The 23,200-nt window shown below is 38.6% G+C and overlaps 1 protein-coding gene across 7 annotated transcripts in view; it reads right to left on the bottom strand.

The window, feature by feature from the left end:
- Positions 1–23,200, bottom strand: part of NVL (nuclear VCP like) — a 133,802-nt gene that overhangs the window by 55,131 nt on the left and 55,471 nt on the right. For 6 of the 7 annotated variants that reach the window (XR_010319440.1, XM_064276843.1, XM_064276844.1 and 3 more), the window contains 5 exons: positions 17,828–18,077; positions 15,664–15,882; positions 7,808–7,993; positions 7,059–7,121; positions 421–540 (listed from right to left, as the gene is read on the bottom strand). Coding sequence is in view for 6 of the 7 variants with exons in the window: in XM_064276843.1 (XP_064132913.1) it covers positions 421–540; positions 7,059–7,121; positions 7,808–7,993; positions 15,664–15,882; positions 17,828–18,077 (838 nt within the window). In the remaining variant the exon portion in view is untranslated. The remainder of the gene's footprint in view (positions 1–420; positions 541–7,058; positions 7,122–7,807; positions 7,994–15,663; positions 15,883–17,827; positions 18,078–23,200) is intronic. The other variant, XM_003410940.4, reaches the window with a different exon arrangement.

The following is a 23,200-nucleotide window of genomic DNA, read 5'->3' as shown; positions in this document are numbered from 1 at the left end:
TTTGAAAAATCAGCCACTGAAAACTCTATGGAGCAGTTATACTCCACGACACATGGGTTCACCATGACTCAGAACTGACTCAGCAACAGCTGGCTTTTTTTTTTTTTAATTTTTATTATTACATGATGTCTTAATCACATTCTGTCCTGTCTGAACAGCCCATTTCCATTCCCAAAATAATCTTGAAAATGAGTCAAGATTATCCAAATACTATGTAAACAAAATAATGTACACAAAAAGAAAAAAAGGCTAAAAAAATTCTCCACAGCTATCATCCCTAAGCCCTGATTTCAAATGACTAAGTTCCTCCTGTAAGGAGGCTCCATGTTTTCTGGGAATGACTTCATAATACCTGAGTGGGAACTTACAAAAGGTTTATGGTGCTTAAAATAACCCGTAAACCACTGATCTGATACTTACCTCTCGGTCTGATCTTCGAGGGCATAAGGCATCCACTTCATCAAAGAATATCACACAGGGTGCTGAGTTCCTGGCTCGCTGAAAAACCTGTCGCACAGCACGCTCACTCTCACCGACGTACTAAACATAGACAGAAAGGAAAGAAAATGTAGAGACAGTTGGACTTTTAGGTTTGGGCCACATTATAATAAAACTAGCTATAAACGACAGTTATGTCAGAATCAAAACAGCCAAACCACATGCAATTGCTAATATTTAGTAATTTCTTATCTATAGAAACTGCCAGTTACATACGGTTCAACTTGATAAAATTAGCCATTATTTAAGCTTATTATAAATTTCCTCATTTACAAAATAAGAACTGACTAAACGGGATATACGGTCTCTTACAGCTCAAAAATTTCCATAATTGTATTTAGAACTGATCTCCTAAGCCTTAAAAAAAAAAAAAAAATCCGTTGCCATTGAGTCAATTTCAACCCTATAGGACAGGGCAGAACTGCCCCATAGAGTTTCCAAGGAGCTCCTGGTGGATTTGAACCGACAACTCCTTGGTTAGCCCATGTTGCTGTTAACCACTGCGCCACCAGGGTTTCCTCCTAAGTCTTATGCATCTAAAGTACCCAGCAGTAATTCTCATTAATTCATCAGGATTTTAAATGCACACAAGGCAAATTACTGTTCTATGCGAGTCATCTTGTTAAAGGGAAAACTATTTTGCCATATAGCATCAGGTGGCACTGAGCCAGCTAGGGATCTAACAGGTTCTATAATGGTTTACTGTATTTTGAAATCTAAATCAAAATATAAAGCCTTAAGGTTAGCTGAGAAATACAACAATTCATGAGCAGCTATCACTGGGACTAATTAATATGAAAAGTTATATGTAAGGACATGGTTTCATTTTTAGCTAGGCATAAGAAACTGTCCTTATAAAATTTCAAACCAGTTGACTAAGAAAAAGCATTTTTTTCTTATTAAACCAGCTAAATAAGACAATCTAAAAACATCTTTATAGTGCCAACTATTCCGTAATGACTACGTGGTCATAATAAAGTAAGGCAATTAAGACACAGAATAATCACAGGCCGCAGTGATTAAGTGTTTTTATTTTCCAATTAAAACAGAACTTTTCCCCCTCACATCTGTCCCATAAAATTCTTTGTACTCTTGTTCATTCTGCTTCCCTTAACAGAAATGCTTTTCCAACCTACCTCCAAACACTTCTTTTTGCATTCTAAAAGATCCCCATAAATCCTTCCCATTACTCTCTCTTCTTTGCTCTTACGACACTTTCGACTATTACAACGTGTCGTCTATTTTATGTTCACAATATTATAAGGTTCCTGGAGAGCAGAGCTTATGCCCTTCTCATAGTTTTCTCTCATAACATCCTAGGCAGTGTACAAATATAGTCCTGACCCCGAAAACCCGAAGCCTGATTTAATTTCCTGAAAAACCTAATTCAGGAAAAATTATAATTGAGAAGTTGAACCAAAATATTCAGTAGATATTTTAGAAGATAGCAGTGGGTTGGGAGAGAGTTTCAGACAGGGGTAGAAAAGAGCAATCAAAGGGACTTTGGAAACAGCAACCCAAAATGACTAAGTAATGGGAAATTTTATGTGGAAAAGAATTTCAAATTCTCATGGAACCTAGACTTTTTGGAGCCACTGAGGTTGGCTGAGCCGCCAAAATTATTGCTCTGAAATAATCTTTAAACCTTAAACCAAAAATATCCCCTAAAGTCTTCTTTAAACCAAACAATAAAAAAATAGTTTAGCTCAATTAGTAAAGAATGTCTGCCTTGAGCACTGTGCTATTTTAGGATCTATTTATATGGGATCAAATTGACAACAGCAACTCGAAAGGTTAGATAGGAAGCTAAGGGGGCAGCGAGTTTATGTTAACGGAAAAAGAACAATTCTGAAAAGGAGGGTGAGACTGGGTGCACAACTTGATGAATGTAATCAATGTCACTGAGCTGTTCCTGTAGAAGTTGTTAAACTGATGTATGTTCTGCTATGTATATTTTTAACAACAAAAACTAAAGAAAACTTTAGTTAGAGGAAGGTAAACTAAGCTCCAGAAGGACAGATTCAGACCAATTTAATCTTAACAAATGCAACACAGTGCTTAAAATCAAACAACAAACAAAATCCTGCTATCCTGCCTTTTTTTTTTAAGAATAGAAAGAAAAGTTTTATTACTGCACAAACATTAAAGCAGAATGGCATGCAGCACTAAGGAGATTGTCTGTTATGGCCTTAAGAAGAAATATTTCAAATAAGAATCTTGCAATTTTTTTCTTATTTGCCATTCAGTTCCCAGTCATTATAATTTGGCTTCATAAACACCATTACTGAAAATATCCTCCATAAAGTCGCCAATAACCTTTTAATTGCCAAATTTATTCTACTTTCAGTTTCTACTCTACTGTTTGTTCACACTGACAAGGTTGGCAAAATAATCTGCCCTTGGTTTGCAGGCTGAGTCTCGGGTCTCCTCCAGCCTCTCACCAGTCGCTTTCAGTCTCCCCTGCTGGCTCTTTCTTCTGCCCCTTAATTGTTGGTGTCCTCCACAGGTCTGTCAGAGGCCCTCTTCTTCCTTAATACATTCATCCTAGGAGCACCAGCCAGTCATAAGGTTTTCATTTTTTAAAATTTTATTTATTTTGCGTTTGTTTTTGAGAATACACACAGCAAAACATACACCAATCCAACAGTTTCTACATGTACGATTTAGTGACACTGATTATGTTCTTTGAGTTGCACAACCTTTGTCACCCTCCTTTTCTGAGGTGTGCCTCCTCCACTGACATAAACTCACTGCCCCCTGAGGTCATTCACAAGGTTTGAGGTCCCATATCTCGTCACAGCTCCAGGCACATTTCCTAATCCCTGCTGGACCTTTCCAACTGGCTCTTTAAACCTAAAATATCCTACAACAAACACATTAACCTCTCCCCCCTAAGCCCCAGCTGTCTATTTCCTCATTTGATCATCTCATCTCTCCGTCATCTGGGTCTGTTCCTCACACTTCTCCCCACATCTACCCCTGACAAACAAGCCAGACTACAGTGAGATAAGATTTCACGCTCAGCAGATTGACAAAAATTTAAAAATCCAACACCACCAGTGCGAGTGAGGATACAACAGGAACTCTCATTCACTGTGGGTGAAAGTATAAACATGATATAACCACTTCATGAAAAAAGTTGACAGTGACCTAGTATTTTTGAAAGTGAACATGCTCTTAAGACACAGTGATTCTACTTCTAGGCATACTCCTGGCAGGGAGGGGATTCATAAACATGCACAAGGATATAGGTACTTAATGTTCAATCTAAATATCGATCAAGAAAATAACTGATATTTTAAAAAGTGTGGTTATATGCATTCCACGGAATATCAAGCAAAATTCATAAACTGGAGGTAAACATACCAATGAAGATAAATCTTATAAACCTAATGCTGAACAATAACAACAAAACCAAGCTGCAGGGAAACACATATCATTTATATAAAGTGGCCTTTGCTTTAATTTTTATAAGAGTTCCAAATATATAACAAAAGTCGACCTAACAGTATAATGAACCCTATCACTACCCATCACCCAGCTTCAACGCTTGCCAGTTCAACTCATGGCCAACCTCGCTTTTTCTACGCCCCCATCCACTCTTCTGTCCTGGTTATTTTAAAGGAAATCCCTGACATCACATCATTTTATTTGTAAATATTTCAGTATCTCTAAATGGTAAGGGGAAACCCTGGTGGCGTAGTGGTTAAGTGCTATGGCTGCTAACCAAAGAGTCGGCAGTTCAAGTCTGCCAGGTGCTCCTTGGAAACTCTATGGGGCAGCTCTACTCTGTCCTATAGGGTCGCTATGAGTGGGAATTGACTTGCCGGCACTGGGCTGGGTGGGAAACGATAAGGATTTTAACATAATAACATCATCACACTTAATAATTAATAGTTCTTTTTAGTATCATATACTCAGTAAGCATTCAAATTTCTAACTGCCTCATAAACATTGTCTCTTTAGAAAGAAGTGCACAGGATTCAGGATTGTGGTAAGATCTGTGGAGGAGAGAACGAAGGACATGATGAGGGAGGGTCTGCAGGGGCTTCAACTATGTTGAAGCTCTTTTGTTTAAAAGCTGAGTGACAGATACAGGTTCATTATACTGCTCTTTAAAACTTTTTATATGTCTGAAATATTTTACAACAAGTTTTTTCAAAATGTTATACCCTTTCTTTAAAGCCTCTGTTAGCACTCTGCTACCCTGAAGATAACATCCAAACTCTAGCTTGGAATAAAGACCCTTCACCTTCTTTTCTAGGTGTACCCCCCACCAATCACCTTTTTCAAGGCCCACTTCTAAAACATCCCCACTAGAAAGTCAAAACGAAGTGCAAGAAAAATAAAGAGGTACTTATAAAGCTCATAAGAAATGCTTAAGTATGAATCTCTTATTTTAGAGGGGAAGTAACATACAGTAGGAAAGATACAAAAATGGGAGGGACAGAATAATTTTTTTTTTTTTAATTTTAAATATTCCACTCCTAGGTATAAACCCTGGGGTTCTAAAAGCAGTGATGTGAACAGACATACGCACGCCTCACATTCACTGCAGCGCTATTCACCGTAGCACAATGGTGGAAACAACCTAAATGCTCATCGACAGATGAACGGATGAACAAAGTGTGGTACACATATACCATGGAATACTACTCAGCCATAAAGAGAAATGACGTCTTGACACATGCCACAACACGGATGAACCCTGAAGACATTATGCTGCGTGAAATCAATCAATCATAAAGGGACAAACACTGTATGATCTCCTTATTATATCTAGACACCAATGACTATTAGTGGTTACCAAGGGTAGGAAGGAGGAGGAAGAGGAGAAATCATTCTCCAGAAGTAGTGGGTTTATGTTTATGCTGATAGGAAAACTGGCATCAAGTAAGAGTAATGGTTGCACAACTTGATAGGTATAACTGATGTCACTAAGTTGTACACCAGAAAAAGGACGGAATGGCAAATAGTGTGTTATATATAATCCTACAATAGGAGCAACCAAAGTGGGTAAAAAAGAAGCAGTAAAGCAGCAGCAGCAGATGGTAAAGCTGCTGATACTACCTAAGCACCTCCAAACACCCCCTGGGATCAGTTCTACCAGCGTGAAGGTACAGGGTCATGGCTTCCCGGGACTGTCAGTTGACCGGCCTAATGCTGCTGTTGGAGTTACTGTCCCGCTTCCTAGTGTGGTGAGTAAACGCCTGGGGTCTTAGAGCTTGAGAGCAGCATCCGACATACAACAACTGGTCTCTGTTTGCTAGAGTCATAGAGAAAGAAGGAGGCTCATGAATCCGAGAAGGAACTGGACTGCAGGTCTAACCGCCTCCGTGAACAACTGTCTCCTTTGCCATGAGACCAGAAGAACTGGGTAGTGCCTGGCTACCATTCATAAATATTTTGATCAGGGACTCAATAGATGGGCCCCAATCAAAAACAGAAAAATGAAAATAGAATTGCAAGCTCTTCCAGAAACCAGACTTAATGGACCTACTGAGACTGGAAGAATCCCCAAAGCTATCGTTTTGAGAAAATCTTCAAACCAGGAGCCGAAACTATCCCCTAAAGTCATTTTTAAATCAAACAACAGTTTGGCTAAATTAATAAAGAACGTTAGCTGTGAGCACTGCGCTCTTTTAAAGAAGTATCTATATGAGATCAAACTGACAACAGTAACTCTAAAGCGTAAAGTTTAGGGGGTAGTGAGTCTAAGTCAACAGTGGTGAATTAATACGGGCAGAAACAGAGAGAGCGGTGACACAACATGAAGAATGTAACCGTTACTGAATCGCACAGGCAGAAACTGTTAAATGGGCGTATGTTCAGCTGTGTATGTGTTCACTAAGATTAAAATAATTAAAAAACAAACAAACAAACAAATGTTACCACTCTCATTTCTTTGGATATATTACGGAATGGTATTTTACTTTTTATAGGGATGGGCAGGAAATAAAAATTCAGTCTTTTAAATTTGAGATGGAACTGCCTAAATGCAAAAAGAACATATTATAGTACTTTATTAATTTCTTTACCCCAAAGTATTTTTATCCATTAATAGCTAAATCATTTGTGTCATACAACAACAGGACAAGATAAACACGGCAGGAGCCAGACAACCTAGGTTCCAGTTTAGGCTCTATTTAATTTCCTAACTGCAGACTTTGGACAAACTTCTCCAAACTTCAGTATCCTTATTTGTGAATCAAAGAAAACAGTAGTTGAAACCTCACAGGTTGTTATAAGAATAATGTATGCAAAATACATCACAAACAGATAGCTCACAGGAAGCACTTTAAAATGTTCACTATCATAACTATTTCCATTTTCAGGTGAGATAACTGAGGCTGAGAAGTTAAGAGGCTTAATTCAGAAAGCATTTCCACAGCCTAGGTGATAAAGTAGAGCAAAGCTCAGGCTCCTCTTACAGATGCGATTTTACCAAAATGCCGCATGGCGAGGCACATCGTTTCAAACACCTGACGGTGTTTTACGCTATAACTTGAATGGCCATTACTTTTTCTAATCTAAAATAATAAATAATACAAACAACTTACCATATTTAGTAATTCAGGACCCTTTACAGATATAAAGTTTAGTCCGGACTCATTTGCCACGGCCTGACAAAAAGAAACAAATAAGACAAATATAGAATAAAATAATGATAACAATAATTTGTGACAATGCAGGAACTTTTCCTGATTTTTACTGTTATTCCCCTGTTTTATACTTGCCTCTTTCTTACTAGAAGGAAATGAGACAAATGCGAAAAGGAGAAATAGATGGGGAAAAAAAAAACCGTGGGAAGTAAATGTTAACTTAAAACTTCCTTAAGAACTAATACAGGCTATAAATAAAATGGAGATGACATAAAATACTTATATAATCGTTGTTTACATAAACATGTTTATGTAAATACATTTATAGTCCTAATTTGGATTTCGTGTGAAATCCTCATCTCTGTACTCAAGAAATGTTCTGAATGATGAAAGCAAATCATTCATTTATAAACTAGAATTCAAAAACTTCATACATATCATGTATTTTTTAATATTATAAAACTAGAAAGCATCATAATTATTGGGGTAAGATTGAGGGGTTTATGGCTAATTAAAATTTTTTTTTCTTTTCCAAATTTTCAATGATACACGTTTTGTAATTTAAAAGAAAATCGTCAGTTTTGCTAAAATGAACTTCTGGTTAAAATTATGAAAAAGATTTATCTCATTATAATATTTAAAGTTAAAGTCATATTATTCTACCTGATAAGAAGTAACAACTAGATGCAATTAAACTTACACCATACCTTTGCCAGGAGAGTTTTACCACAGCCAGGAGGACCAGCAAGAAGGACCCCAGCTGGAGTCACTAATCCAAGAGCTCTGAACTGATCTGGGTTACGTACCGGTGCCTGGAAAGAACAAGCCCAGCAAAAAGTCTTCACAGGTGGCCATTTCATACTGCATGGTCTCAAAGAATGTTTAATGCAGCACTGTTTAACACAAATCCAATAAGTTAAAAAATACATACACACACACATACACACATAAAAGGCACTATGGGTATTTGATATTTACTAAGGAGCCACAAATTAGCTGGTTGTTATGGTACTTATTAAAAATGCTATTAATTTTAATTTCTTTTTAATACTTTATTTATTCTTTATTTTTTATTGTACTTTAGATGAAGGTTTGCAGAACTAGTTTCTCATCAAACAGTTAGTACACACATTGTTCTATGACACTGGTTAACAACACCACGACATGTCAACCCTTTCCCTTCTCAACCCTGGGTTCCCTTAATTTTAATGTCTTAAAATTAAAATATTTTTTAAAAAATTGACAAGTTAAGTAAATTACAGGTAGAGTATCATACAGCCATTAAAAATGATGCATTATATTCTAGCTTTTTAATAAGTATTATTACATAGTTGTTTGTAATTATACTTGTTTCCTGCCTTGTTGTAGGTACTATTTATAATGTAAGTATTTTTCTCTATATCCTTTATAATTGTTCTGTTTTGTTTTTTAATAATAGAAAATATAGATAAGCAAAAGGGAAAAACATTATTTATAATCCATCCACTCAAGGGAAGGATGCAGAAGTAGAACTGAATCAATGGGACAAAAAAATCAGCAAAAGAGAGGACAAATTCCTTGATACAAACTTGTTTGAGGAACAATCAGAAAAAAAAACGAAGAAAAATGAAGAAAGCCCAAGAGTTATGTGGGACACCATCACGAGGAATAATTTACACCTAATAAAAATTCCAGATGAGGAGGAGAAAAAGAAAAATACAGAAAGAATTTTTGAAGATACATTGGCTGAAAACTTCCCAAATACCACGAAAGATGAGCAGGTTACCATTCAAGAAGTTTAAAGAACCCCATACAGGATACCCGTTGCTGTTGAGTCGATTCCGACTTATAGCAACCCTATAGGGCAGAGTAGGACTGTCCCACAGAGCTTCCGAGGAGCACCTGGTAGATTCAAACTGCCGACCTTCTGGTTAGCAGCTGTAGCTCTTAACCACTACACTACCAGGGTTTCTGAAAACCAAATCCATTGCCGTTGAGTCGATTCTGACTCACAGCAACCCTAGAGAAGAGAGTAGAACCGCTCCATAGAGTTTCCAAGGAAGGCCTGGTGGATTCGAACTGCTGAGCTTTTGGTTAGCAGCCAATAGCACTTAACCACTATGCCATGAAGGGTTTCTCCCATAACCTCCCCCCAAAAATCACCAAGACAAATCAAGCTTTCCAAAAAAAAGACAAAGACAAAACTCTTTCTGAAAGCAGCTCCTGAAAAATGAAATATCACTTACAAAGGGGCCCCACTAAGACAAAGTGCTGATTTTTCGTCAGAAAACATGCAGGCAAGAAGGCAATGGGATGACATATATAAAATCCTGAAGGAAAGAAACTGCCAACCAAGAATCATATATCCAGTAAAACTGTCTTTCAAAAATGATGGTGAAATTAAGACATTCCCAGATAAGCAGAAACTAAGGGAATTTGTAGAAACCAGATCAGCCTTACAAGAAATATTTAAGGGAATTTTTCAGATAGAAAACCAATGACATCATACAACAACCTGAGATAAAGACACATGACAACATCACCCAGATACCAACATAGATAAAGACTTCACAAAAACAAAATAAAGCTAAAAAACTGACTACAGGGATCCAGAGGAATTAAGCTGTAAACAATAACAACTCCATAACAGAAAGGGGGAATAAAAGATGTAGTTATAGAACTTCCACATGAGGAGGAAGTCAAGGCAATTTCATGACATAACAGACTTTTAATTTTAAGATGATGAGTATAAACTTCAGCATAACTGCAAAGAAAAGTAATAAATCTACTTGCCAAAATAAAGAAGAAAAAAACTAAAAAGACTCAGTAAACACAAAAACAACAATTGAGAGGAAAAGAAAATTCATATACAAAAAGGACTCAGCACAGGAAATTAAGAGGAACAAAGAAATTGTTAACACCACAACAGAAAGTATAACAAAATGACAGCAATGAATCCATACTTATTAATAATCACTCTAAATGTAAATAGATTAAATACACCAGTCAAGGGAGAGAAAGTGGCAGAATGGATTAAAAAAAACACGACCCATCAATATGTTGTCTATCAGACAAACACCTTAGACACAAAGACATAAACAAATTAAAAATTAAAGGATGAAAAAAATATATATATATAAAGCAAACCAGTATGCAAGAAAGCAGGAGCAGCAATATTAATTTTGGATAAAACAGACTTTAAGTTAAAATCCATTGTAAGAGACTAAAAAGGGCATCATATAATTAAAGGGTCGAGCCACCAAAAACACATAACAATAATAAATATCCACGTACCAAACGACAGAGCTCCAAAATACTTAAAACTCTAACAGAACTGAAAAGAGAAATAGGCAGTTGTACCTTAACACATCACTTTCGACGATGGACAGAACAACCAGAAAGAAACTCAATAAACGTCTAGACAATCAATCAATTTGACCTCACAGACATATACAGAAGACACCACCCAACAGCGGCACAGCACACATTCTCCAACACACATGGATCATTCTCCAGAATGGACCACATTCTATGCCACAATTCCAGCCTCGATGCCCACAAAAACGCTGACATGATACAAGGCACCTTCTTTGATCATAACACTATAAAACTAGAAACCAATAACAGAAAGTGCAAAGAAAAGAAAACATGGAAACTAAATAACACCTTAAACACTATTGGGTCACAGAAGAAATTAAAAAGAAAATTAAAAAATTCACAGAATCAAATGAAAATGAAGACACAACATACCAAAACCTCTGGGACACAGTAAAAGTAGTGCTCAGAGAAAAATTTACAGCAATAAATGCACACATCAAAATAGAAGATCCAAAATCTGTAGCTTAACCTGACAGCTTGAACAAACAGAAAAGGAACAGCAAAAGAAGTCCATAGTCACCAGAAGAAAGAAAATAATAAAGATCAGAGTAGAAATAAATGAAATAGAAAACAAAAATAGAAAGAATCAACAAAACTAGAAATTGGTTCTTTGAGAGAATCAATGAAACTGACAAGCCACTGACCAAATCGACAAAGGAAAAAAATGAGAAGATGCAAAAAAACAAAATAAGAGATGAAATGGGCGACATTACAACAGAACCAACAGATATATTACGAAAAACTGCACTCTAACAAATTTGAAAACCTAGAAGAAATGGACAAATTCCTAGAAACACACTATCTGCCTAAATGAATACAAGCAGAGGTAGAAAACCTAAACAGACTCATAACAAAAACAGAAATTGAAGATGTCATTAAAAAAAAACCCCCAAAACGAAAACACCCTGGCCAAGATGGCTTCATTGGAGAGTTCTACCAAACATTCAGGGAAGAGTTGACACCAATTCTACTCAGACTATTCCAGAACATAAAAAAGGAAGGAATACTCCCTAATTCATTCTATAACCCTGATACCAAAGCCTTATACCAAAGCCAGACAAAGATATCACAAAAAAAGAAAATTACAGGCCAATATCCCTCATGAATATAGACGTAAAAATTCTCAACAAAATTCTAGCTAACAGAATACAACAGCATTTATTAAAAAAAAAAAAAATCACTATCAACTGGGATTTATACCAGAGACGCAAGAGTGATTCAACATTAGAAAAACAATCAATATAACTCACCACAGAAATAAAGGGAAAAAAATAATATGCTCATCTCAATGGATGAAGAAAAAGGCATTTGATAAAATCCAATGCCCTTTCCTGATAAAAACACTCAGACAGAAATAGAAGGGTAATTCCTCAACATAATTTCCTTTGGTTTTGTATGTGGTTTTGTACACATACAAAACCAAAGGAAATCCTGGAGGCGTAGTGGTTAAGAGCTACAGCTCCTAACAAAAAAGTCAACAGTTTGAATCCATCAGGTGCTAATTGGAAACTCTGTGTGACAGTTCTATCCTGTCCTATACGGTCACCATGATTCGGAATCGACTCTATGGCAATGGGTTTGGGTTTGGGTTTGGGTTTGGTTTTGGTATACAAAACCAACAGCCAACATTATTCTCAATGGAGAGACTGAAAGCATTCACCTTCAGAATGGAAACCAGACAAGGATGCCCATTATCACCACTCCTATTCAATATTGTATTGGAAGTCCTAGCCAGAGCAATGAGGCAAGAAAAGGAAATAAAGGGCATCCAAATTGATAAAGAAGTAAAATTATTCCTATTCACAGATGACATGATCCTACACATAGAAAATCCCAGCAACTCCACGAGAAAGTTACTGGAATAAAAGCGTTCAACAAAGTGGCAGGGCACAAGATTAACACACAAAACTCAGTGGGATTCCTACATTAACAAGGAGAACTCCAAAAGAGAAATCAAGAAAACAGTATCAGTTAAAATAGCCCCCTAAAGGATAAAATACCTAGGAATATATCTAACCAGGGGCATAAAAGGCTTACACAAAGAAAACTACAAAACACTGCTGCAAGAAACCAAAGGAGACCTACCTAAATGGAAAAATAAACCATGCTCACGGATTGGAAGAGTTAACATTGTGAAAATGTCAGTAACCACCCAAATTGATCTATAGCTATAATGCAATCTCAATCCAAATCTCAACAACGCTGTTTAATGAAATGGAAAAACTAACCTCCAACTTTACAGGAAAGGGAAAGAGGCCCTGAATAGCTAAAGCATTATCGAAGAAGGAGAACAAAGTAGGATGCCTGACACTTCCCGATCTCAGAACTTACTGTACAGCTATGGTCAAAACAGCCTGGTACTGGTACAATGACAGACACATAGACCAATGGAACCAGATTGAGAATCCAGAAGTAAATCCATCCAGCTACGGACAGCTGATCTTTGACAAAGTGTCCAAGTCCATTCAACGGGAAAAAAGCAGTATCTTTAACAAACGGTACTTGCAAAATTGGACATTCATTCCCAGAAAAATCAAACAGGATCTATACTTCACACCATATATAAAAACTAACTCAAAATGGATCAAAGACCTAAACACTAAAGCTAAAACTATAAAGTTCCTGGAAGATAACACAGGGACAAAGCTAGGGGTCCTAATTTATGGCATAAATAGACTATCAAACATAACTGAAAATATAAAAACAGAAGGTAAACTAGATAACTGGGGCCTCCTAAAAATTAAATATGTATGCTCATCAAACAACTTCACCAAAAGAGTAAAAAAAGAACTTACAGACTGGGAAAAAGATTTTGGCAATGATGTATCTGACAATGGTCTAATCTCTAAAATGTATAGAAAACTTTAACACCTCATTAACAAAAAGACAAACAAACCAATAAAAAAAAATGGGCAAAGGACATGAACTGACATATCACCAAAGAGGACATTCAGGCAGCTAATATACACATAAAGAGATATTCGTGGTCATTAGCCACTGGAGAGATGCAAACCAAAACTACAATGAGATATCACTCTCACCCTTGCAAAGCAATGGCACTGATGAAAAAAACAGAAAGTAACAAATGTTGGCAAGGTTGTGGGGAGACTGGAACTCTTATACGCTGCTAGTGGTACAACCACTATGGAAAATGGTATGTGCTTCCTCAAAAAGCTAGAAACAGAAATATACCAATTCCATTATTTGGTATATGATCTAGAGAAATATGAACAATGACACAAATAGACATATGCACGCCCATGTCCACTGCAGCATTATTCACAACAGCAAAAAGATGGAAACAACCTAAGTGTCCATCAACAGATGAATGAATAAACAAATTGTGGTACATATGTACAACAGAGTTCTACCAAGCCAATAAGAGAAATGAGGTCTTGACACATGCTAAAATATGGATAGAGCTTAAAGGCATTATATTGAGTGAAATAAGTGAATCACAAAAGGACAAATACTGCATGATACCACTTTTACAAAAAGTCAAGAACAGGTTTACACACAGAAAGCAGCATTCTTTGATGGTTACCTGGGATGGGAGGGAAAGGAAAGGAGAATCACTTACTAGATAGCAGACACATATTAATTCTGGTGAAGGGAAAGGCAATATACAATGCGGGGAACAGTCAGCACGACGTGATCAAGGCAAATGAAGACACTGAGAGGTACGCACGAATAAAGGACAACTATGGTAAATGCTATAACATACACAATTCTGCAACAACAGTAATAACAACCAAAATGTGTGAGTGGTTACACAGACATGTGTGCTATATAGACGGGAGAGGGCATGTGAGTACATATTTGGGTATAGTTGTAAATATCTGTATATACATATTTATATATGCTGTATGTATACTCACATATATAAAAGAGCCCATAGGGTGCATGGTTATGGAAACTTCTTAGACATATCCAAATACCTTGTGGGACTGAGTTACTGGGCTTGAAGGCTTAAGACCATAGTCTCAGGGAACATCTGGGTCAACTAGTATAACATAATTCATAATGTCCTACATCCTGGTGTGGTGATTGGCATCTGGGGTCTTAAAAGTTTTCAAGTGGCCGTCTAAGACACGACTATGGGTCTGTTTCTGCCAGGAGCAAAGGAGCGTGAAGGAAACCAAAGACTCAAGGAAGCAACCAAAAGACTAATGGCCCACACAAGCCACAGCCTCCTCTAGCCTGAAACCAGAAGAGCTGGAAGGTGCCCAGCTACCGCTACCAACTGCTCTGACCAGGGACACAACACAGGGTTCTGGTTAGAATGGGAGAAAAACACAGAACGAAACTCAAATTCATAAAAAGATCAGATTTACTGGAATGATAGAGATTAAAGGAATGCCCAAGACTACTGCTCTAAGATACCCTTTTAACCTGGAACTGAAGTCACTCCCAGAGGTCACCTTTCAGCCAAATAATAGATTGGTCTACAAGATAAACAAAAACATCTGTACACCTTAGAACAATCAACCGTAGGAGACCAAATGAGCAACATTTGCAGAAAAACAAAGATGAGAAGGCAAGGCGGGGCACGAAAACTGAAGGGATGGAAATGGGGACTCCAGGGTGGAAATGGGGAGAGTGCTGACACACTGCAGGGACAGCAACCAATGTGATGGAAATATTTGATTATGAATTGTTGAATGGGAAACTAATTTTCTGTGTAAACCTTCACCTAATTTATTAAAAAAAAAAAAAAATCAGAAGTAGCAGTACCCTTCACACAGTCAAAAGTCAGAGATGCCTGTTTACTACAATTCCACTGCATTTTCTCTTCCAGGAGGTACACACCTCTAGATGGATCACAAGTCAATTACTGAACCATGGAATGACCAGTAAAGTGAAAAAATAGGAGTAAATGAAAATTAATTCAAAGTTTCAAAGGGGTTAAAAGTGCAGTCCCTTATGAGTGTCATCTGGTTCAGAAAATGGTTCTCAGACCATTTGGTCTTGGATGAAACCTGAACTTTTTTTTTTTTTTAAACTCACTAAGTCTAAAACAGGTCTCAAAAGAATGAAATGTCATTGTTGGGGGCTTAATAATACAACAGAAGACTCAAAATAAAACACAAAGTCAAGTCCATTTACTAGTACAACCTAGTACACAGGCATGTAGCTTCATCTCTGGTTACCTGCCCATCACATACACCAACACGTGCCAGTGACATGTAGTAGCACACACACCTACCAATATTGCCATGGTGAGCTCCTCTCTGACATCTTCCAGGGCACCAATATCTGCCCATGTCACATTAGGGACAGTGACGAAACCTTCCCTTTTGGCAGAGGGTTGTACTGAGGCTAGAGCAACAATGAAATCATTCAGTTCAATGCACAGCCCCTGCAGCTGTTCCTCTGAGAGGGGCTCCTGGTCTCTTAGCAACCCCAGCAGCCTTTGCAATTCATCCTTAAAGGGAGAGAGTGAGGGAAAAACAATGAAAAATCACAAAGTTTGTTGAAAAAGTTACTGTTTAATGCATTTTTAAAAATTATTATACTTTCTGTAAGCCACAGTGAATTTCTACGTATTTTAATGATTTTCTCCATCAACAGAGACTTATGTTTATTTCATTCTATAAGGACAGTCTGATATCGTCAAGCAAAGGTACACCTGTTATACTCCAATGTGCTAGAATGGTTTCTATATACTATACTAGGGAACTAGGGCTAAAACCCTTTGCTGTTGGGTTGACTCCGACTCATAGAGGCGCTATAGGACAGAGCAGAACTGCCCCATAGAGTTTCCAAGGAGCACCTGGTGGATTCGAACTGCTGACCTCTTGGTTAGCAGCTGTAACTCTTAACCACTATGCCACCAGGGTTTCCATACTAGGGCTTGATATAGCAAATATAAGCAGTTGGCAAGTTTCTATTTCAATAACCGTACTTTCCATTTTTCATTTATAAATATTCAAGAAGTAGGTGAATTTTCATAAGGTTGAAGTTACTCTGGTGGTAGTATAATTTCATAACATGATTACTGGATGGTTTATCAACTAAGTAGACAGTGGGCAAGGTTCCTAGTACCACTGAATCTTAAACTTCAATGAAACTTCTAAAACAAACTGGAAATTGTTCACTGAAGGCAGATTTCTTGCTTTGGAAGAACATGAAAGGACAGCGTAAAAAATAAGCAACTAGTAACTTGATTTATAAAATCCTTATATGTAATCCTATAAAAGGAATGAGTTTGTTTTTACTATTATTTTAAATGGAAATTATTGTGGTTCCAAATGAGTAAGGGAGAAACAAATAATTTGAAAACAAAACACCTGTATATAAGTCTCTACTCTGGAAAGTAGAAGTTATATGGCCTTGGGCAAGTCACTACCTCTTAAGCTTAGTTTCTTCAATTGTGAAATGGGGCAAGTCACGATATTTACTTCACAAGGTTACGTGTATCAAGTTACATAACATACAGAAGTCCCAGCTGTAAACTACACAATGCTATAGAAATGTTAGATTGAGTTTTCATGACTCTCAAAACCCAAAAATTTAACATTAATTTTGGACTGATAAATATCCTTCTCACATTCACACAAGTGTCCTCCAGAACTGCTTGTAGCCAGGGATGAGGACAGCTGTGTCAGCAGACTATCCTGTCCTACTAGTTAGGAACTAGGAAGTACAATTACACGCCCCGTGCTCTAAAGGAAGTACGTTTAAATGCCCCATGCTCCAACTTTGTCTGTAATGGCAAGACAGTAAATAGTTTAGGCTTTGTATGCATATGGTCTCTGTTGCAAGAACTGAATTCTGCTGTTGAAGCACAAAAGCAGAAATAGATAAATAACTGAGCAGGGCCACATTCCAACATAACTTATAAAAAGCAGGTGGTACACATGGCGAGACTGCACCTTACATACTTTGATCAGTCCCTAGAGAAGGACGTCATGCTTGGCAGAGTACAGGGTCAGCGGAAAAGAGGAAGGCCCTCAACGAGGTGGATTGACACAGTGGCTGCAACAATGAGCTCAAGCATGACAACGATTGTATGGAGGGCGCCGGACCGGGCAGTGTTTCGTTCTGGTGTGCATAGGGTCGCTATGAGTCGGAACCGACAACGGCACCTAACAACACCCCCCCCACCACCATAATTTGCCATGTCCTGCTCTAAAGTTACATAATCATTATTATAAAATAAATTTGTTCAGAATAAACTAAATAAAGGGTAAAACAAACTTGTAATTTTAGGATTATCGACATTTTAATGTTAACTGATAAGTCTATAGATAAAATGCCAATAAACCAGGAAATCATAAATCCCAACTATATTGACACTTGTTTGAATATAAGATGACACAAACCAAAAACATTTAAAGGACAAGTTCAGGTACGTTTATGAAATGCACCTGTGTTTTGGAAGTGTGCCCAGGTCCTATCCTCTCTCCCTGGCATTCTGCGGCAGGCAAACCTTCCATCTCAGGACCTCTCTTCTGCTGCTCCTGTGGCTTCATCAAGAGCCTACTGACTGCACACATGGCTGCCTCTCGGCAGAGCGCCATCAGGTCAGCACCAACAAAGCCTGGCGTGAGATGTGCTAAGTGACGAAAATGAAAGGCTTCAGGAAGTCTTAGCTTCCTGCACAATGTCTGAAGTATTCTGCAGAAAAGACATAGAAAAAACAAATTACTATGTCTAACCTAACTGTAAAAACAAGTATTCTATCCACACTACATTACATTAAGCTGTCATGTTTCCTTAGATGCCTTCTTGGTTATGACAGTTCTAAGACTTTCTTTGTTTCTGATAATCCTGACAGTTCTGAGGATTACTGGTCAGATATTTTGTAGACTGTTCCTCCACTGGGATTGGTCTGATATTTTTCTCATGGTTAGACTGGGGTAATGTGTCTTTGGGAAGAAAACCACAGAGGTAAAGTGCCATTCTCATCATATCAAGGACACACACATGCTATCAACACGATTTATCACTGTTGCTGTTAACCTCATCACCTGGCTTGAAATTGTATTTGAAAGTCTTTCTGCTATAAAGTTACACTCCCTCCCCCAACCCCTTTCCATACTATACACTTTGGAAGGAAGTCACCATGTACCACCCACACTTAAAAAGAATGTGAAGTTATACTCCACCACTTTAGGGGCAGAGTTATCTACATGAATTATTTGGAATTCTTCCACACAGGACATCTGTCTATTCTCATTCATCTATTTATTCGATCATTTATTTATATTAGTATGGACTCATGGGTATGTGATTATCTGAAATCTTGAGCCATAAATTATGAAGAAAGAAACTAGATGGAGAGCAGTCAAGATTAAGTGTTTGCAGAGAGGTACACTAATGGGAAGCAGGCATAGATGCCTAGTAGAACTCCCAAAACTCAGGAAGCGGAGGCTCCTGTCATGGACTGAATTGTGTCTCCCCAAAACATCTGCCAACTTGGCTAGGTGATGATTCCCAGTACTGTATGACTGCCTATCATTTTGTCATCTGATGTGATTTCCCTATGTGTTGTAAATCCTATCACGATGATGTAACAGGACGGATTAGCAGCAGTTATATTGATTAGATCTGTAAGATTACATAGTATCGTAAGCCAATCTCTTTTGAGATATAGGAGAGAGAAGCGAGCAAAGAGAAACGGGGACCTCCTAACACCAAGAAAGCGGTGCCAGGAGCAGAGGGTGTCCTTTGGACCTGAGGTTCCTGTGCTGAGATGCTCCCAGACCAAGGGAAGACTGATGACAAGGGCCTTCCTCCAGAGCCAGCAGAGACAGCAAGCCTTCCCTGGAGCCAGTGCCCTGAATGTGGACCTGTAGCCTCCTAGACTGCGAGAGAATGAATTTCTCTTTGTTAAAGCCATCCACTTGTGGTATTTCTGTTATGGCAGCACCAGATGACTAAGGCAGCTCCAAAGTCCTGGACCATAGAAGGCAGGGCCAAGCCAGAGAGTCGAAAACAAAGGAATTACCTAAAAGTCTGTGTAAGAAGTATTAAGACCTCACACACTCTCCACTCTCTCCATCTGCAGGATACCAGAAATTTGCTCTCTGATGAAACTGAACTAGGGGAGTGAAGCTTCTGATTTTTGGAAAACCGTAAAATAAACTCTGTCAAGATGATAGGGCAAAGTCTATGCATAGTGTGTGCGATTCCTCAGGTCCCTTCCCTTGACCAGAAGCTAGATTTATAAGCCCATGGTGTTCTCCAGAGATCCTTTTCTGGGAAATCTGCATTGACCTAACAAAAAGAACCTACAGAAACTGGCATTTGGAGTTTTTTGGCTAAAAAGTTGGCTATTCATCTGACTGATTTACAATGGCACCCACCCTTCAAGAAGTAGCTTACACTGCAGACATCTCGTCAGTCTCACTCGTAAACTATACACCATTAGACAGCAAGAACTGCCATTTGAGGAAAGCCGCCGCATGAAATAATAATTTTAACAATGGTGGTTCAATTAACGTAGTCCCTGAGTGGTGCCAATTGTCACCACACTCAGTTGCTAACTAAAAGTTTGGCAGTTCGAGTCCACCCAGAGCTGCCTCAGAAGAAAGAACTAGTAATCTACTTCCGAAAAATGAGCCCATGAAAACTTCACGGAGCACAGTTCTATTCTGACACACATGGGGTTGTCGAGAGTTGGAATCAACTGGACAGCGGCTGGCAACAATATTACTACTAATAGCTCACAATTATTAAGACTTACTATGTACCAGAGTAGCCCTCGTGGCGCAGTGGTTAAGTGTTCAGCTGCTCACCGAAAGGTCAGCAGCTCAAATCCACCAGCCACTGCTTAGAAACCCTATGGGGCAGTTCTGCTCTGCTATAGGGTCACTGTGAGTAGGAGCTGACTTGACGGCAACAGGTAATGGGTATGTACCAGGAATCATTGTTCTAAGACTTTACACATATTATTTCTCACTGCCTCTCACTGTAGTACAATGTTAAAACCGACCAACACACACATAACTACACACAAGAAAAAAAAGAAAAAGAAACTTAAAGGAAGCAAAGAAAATGGAGAAAAAGTAACAGGAGTCAAAAGTATGGTCATGAAGGAGAAAAGACAAGCACTGAGAATGAATACAGGAGGTCTCAAAACCGACCAACAGAAGTTTCTGACAGAGCAAACGAAGAAAATGGCACTTGCATTATATGCTGCTATTAGTTTAGCACACTGCTTATCAAATACAACTCTACTTTAAAAAACTCTTCAAGCCTAAGGAGCATAAAAACATTATCCCCTCTGAAACTAATTTGGCATACAACTCCTCCGCAATACTAAAAATGAATAAAGTGATTCCTTTATAGCATTATATATTCTACAAAATCCCCCGAGAACAAAGATAAGCCTAATTATATACACATTAAGAGTGTTTTCATAAGCACAGGTGTTGAACATCAGCTTATCTGTGCCCAACGTTGGTCTAGGGTCTCAAAATATCCAGCTTCAGATATGAGACTTTCTCAGGCTTCTCAAATGAGATTTGAAATAAGAATTATTGAAATGAAGCCCAAGCCTTCTTCCCCTTTATTTACAGCCAGTTCCCATTCTATATCTTACTAATCTGCAGAATTCTTAGTTGGTGAAACAGAAACGAAAAGGGTTCAGAAAATACCTAAACCCACTGACCAATCTTAACATCGCTAAAAGTGTGACAAGACATTATGAGTCTTCTGGTGTCACACACAGGAAGTACACAGGATCAACTAAGAAGTATTTTGCCAAAAGAATTGGACCCTCCATCTAAGATACATCTACTGGTCCCATTCCAAAGCAAAGGTGAATGCAGAAAACCAAAGACACAAGGGAAATGTTAGTCCAAAGGACTAATGGACCACAAGTACCACAGCCTTGTCCAGCCTGAGCCCAGAACAACTAGGTGGTACCCGGCTACTACCACTGGCTGCTCTGACAGGGATCACAATAGCGGATCTTGAACAAAGCAGGAGAAAAACATAGAATGAAATTCAAATTCACACACGCACACACACGCGCACACACACACACACACACAAGACTAGACTTACTAGTCTGACAGAGATAGAAGGAACCCCTGAGACTATGGCCCCAATGCCCTTTTAACTCAGAACTGAAGCCACTTCCAAAGTTCACCCTTCAGCCAAAGATTAGACAGGTTTACAAAACAAACACTAACACAAGTATATAAGACCAAATGGGCAACACTTGCCCAAAAGCAAAGATGAGGAAAAATGGATGGATGGAAACCTGGGGTGGGGGAAGGGGGGAATACTGACACATTGAAGGAATTGCAACCAATGTCACAAAATAATTTGTATGTGAATTCTTGAATGAGAAACACATTTGCTCTGTAAACTTTCACCTAAACCACAATTAAAAAAAAAAAACTGAACGCTCATCTAATCAAACCCTTAGATACAATGTCGAGTTTACAAGATTTACAGGGAGTAAAAAAACCCATTGTCATTGAGTCGATTCCAACTCATAGCAACCCTACAAGACAGAGAAGAACTGCCCCATGGGGCTTCCAAGGAGCGACTGCTGGATTCAAACTAGACCTTTTGGTTAGGGGTGAAGCTCTTAACAACCGAACCACCAGGGCACCACAGGGCATTAAAAAAAATGTTAAATGACACACTGAAGATGCTACCAGCCAATCCAGAATGTGGGAAATTCTATAGGACAGTGATCTCGTTTCCTCAATAAATAAAACAGCATGGGAAAAAGGGAATGGGGGAACTATTCTGTAGTAAAAGGTTTAAGATCTGACAGTATGCTCTGTCGGTGTGGTAGTGGGACGCCAGGCAATCTCATCACTGCTAGCGGAAATATAAAATGGTGCAACCTGTGGAGGGGAATTTGGTGATATCTAGGAAAATTAGTTATCTATCTTTGATGCAGCAATTTTGCTTTAGGACTTTGTCTCAAAAACATACCTACAAAACTACACAAAAATGTACAAACAAGGCAATTTACACTCCCATATTTGTAATAGCAAAGCACTGGAAACAATTCAAATGTCCATCCGAGGGAACTAACTGAATAAAACAACAGTACACTACACAACGGAATACACAGCTGTAAAAGGGAAAAAAGTCTCTTTATCCTGCTATAGACTGATCTTCACAATATACACCCACTCCTCGCTTATCAGCACGGTTAGGTTCCAAAGACCAAGTTGTTACGCGAAAGTCAGCATTATGTGAAAATAGAGGATTTTGTTTTTTTATGTTTTCAGACCATGCACTTGTCCGATTTTTTATTATTTAGAAAATATGATCACAGAAATAATAACAGCTAAGATCTACTGTTGTGCTCATCACTGTGACGAGTCCAGTTATGGATTACTCGTCTGCAGCGAAGGAGGCTTGGAGGAGAAAACGCCGGGCTGTGTGACTGAAGGGCCCAAGGCTGAACCACTTCACCTCCTCTTGTGCTGGGTCAGAGTTTCCTTCGTGGAGCTGTCTCCAGGGCTCCATTCCCACCCTGCAAGCCTTGCATTCACCACCCAGGGGGGCTGCTCTACCCCCCAGGCCTGTCAAGTCACCTAAGCTCGGGGCTTCCTGTGAGGGTGCTGGGAGCCTGGCCGAGCACCCAGCCCCACTGCGGCAGCCCAGTTCACCTCACTTAGGGATGTCATTGAACTTTCATGGATTTCTTCCAAACACCCTCTCCAACGCCTCTTTCCTTCCTCCTTTCCTACACCACAGCAATTTTGAGCTGCAGGGCCTCAGGCAGCGTGGGAGCTGGGAACCCAGAACAGGCGCCAACTGTC

This window comes from Loxodonta africana, chromosome 25, assembly GCF_030014295.1.
Source record: "Loxodonta africana isolate mLoxAfr1 chromosome 25, mLoxAfr1.hap2, whole genome shotgun sequence".
Taxonomy (NCBI): domain Eukaryota; kingdom Metazoa; phylum Chordata; class Mammalia; order Proboscidea; family Elephantidae; genus Loxodonta; species Loxodonta africana.
This window is presented reverse-complemented; position numbering and strand designations above follow the sequence as displayed.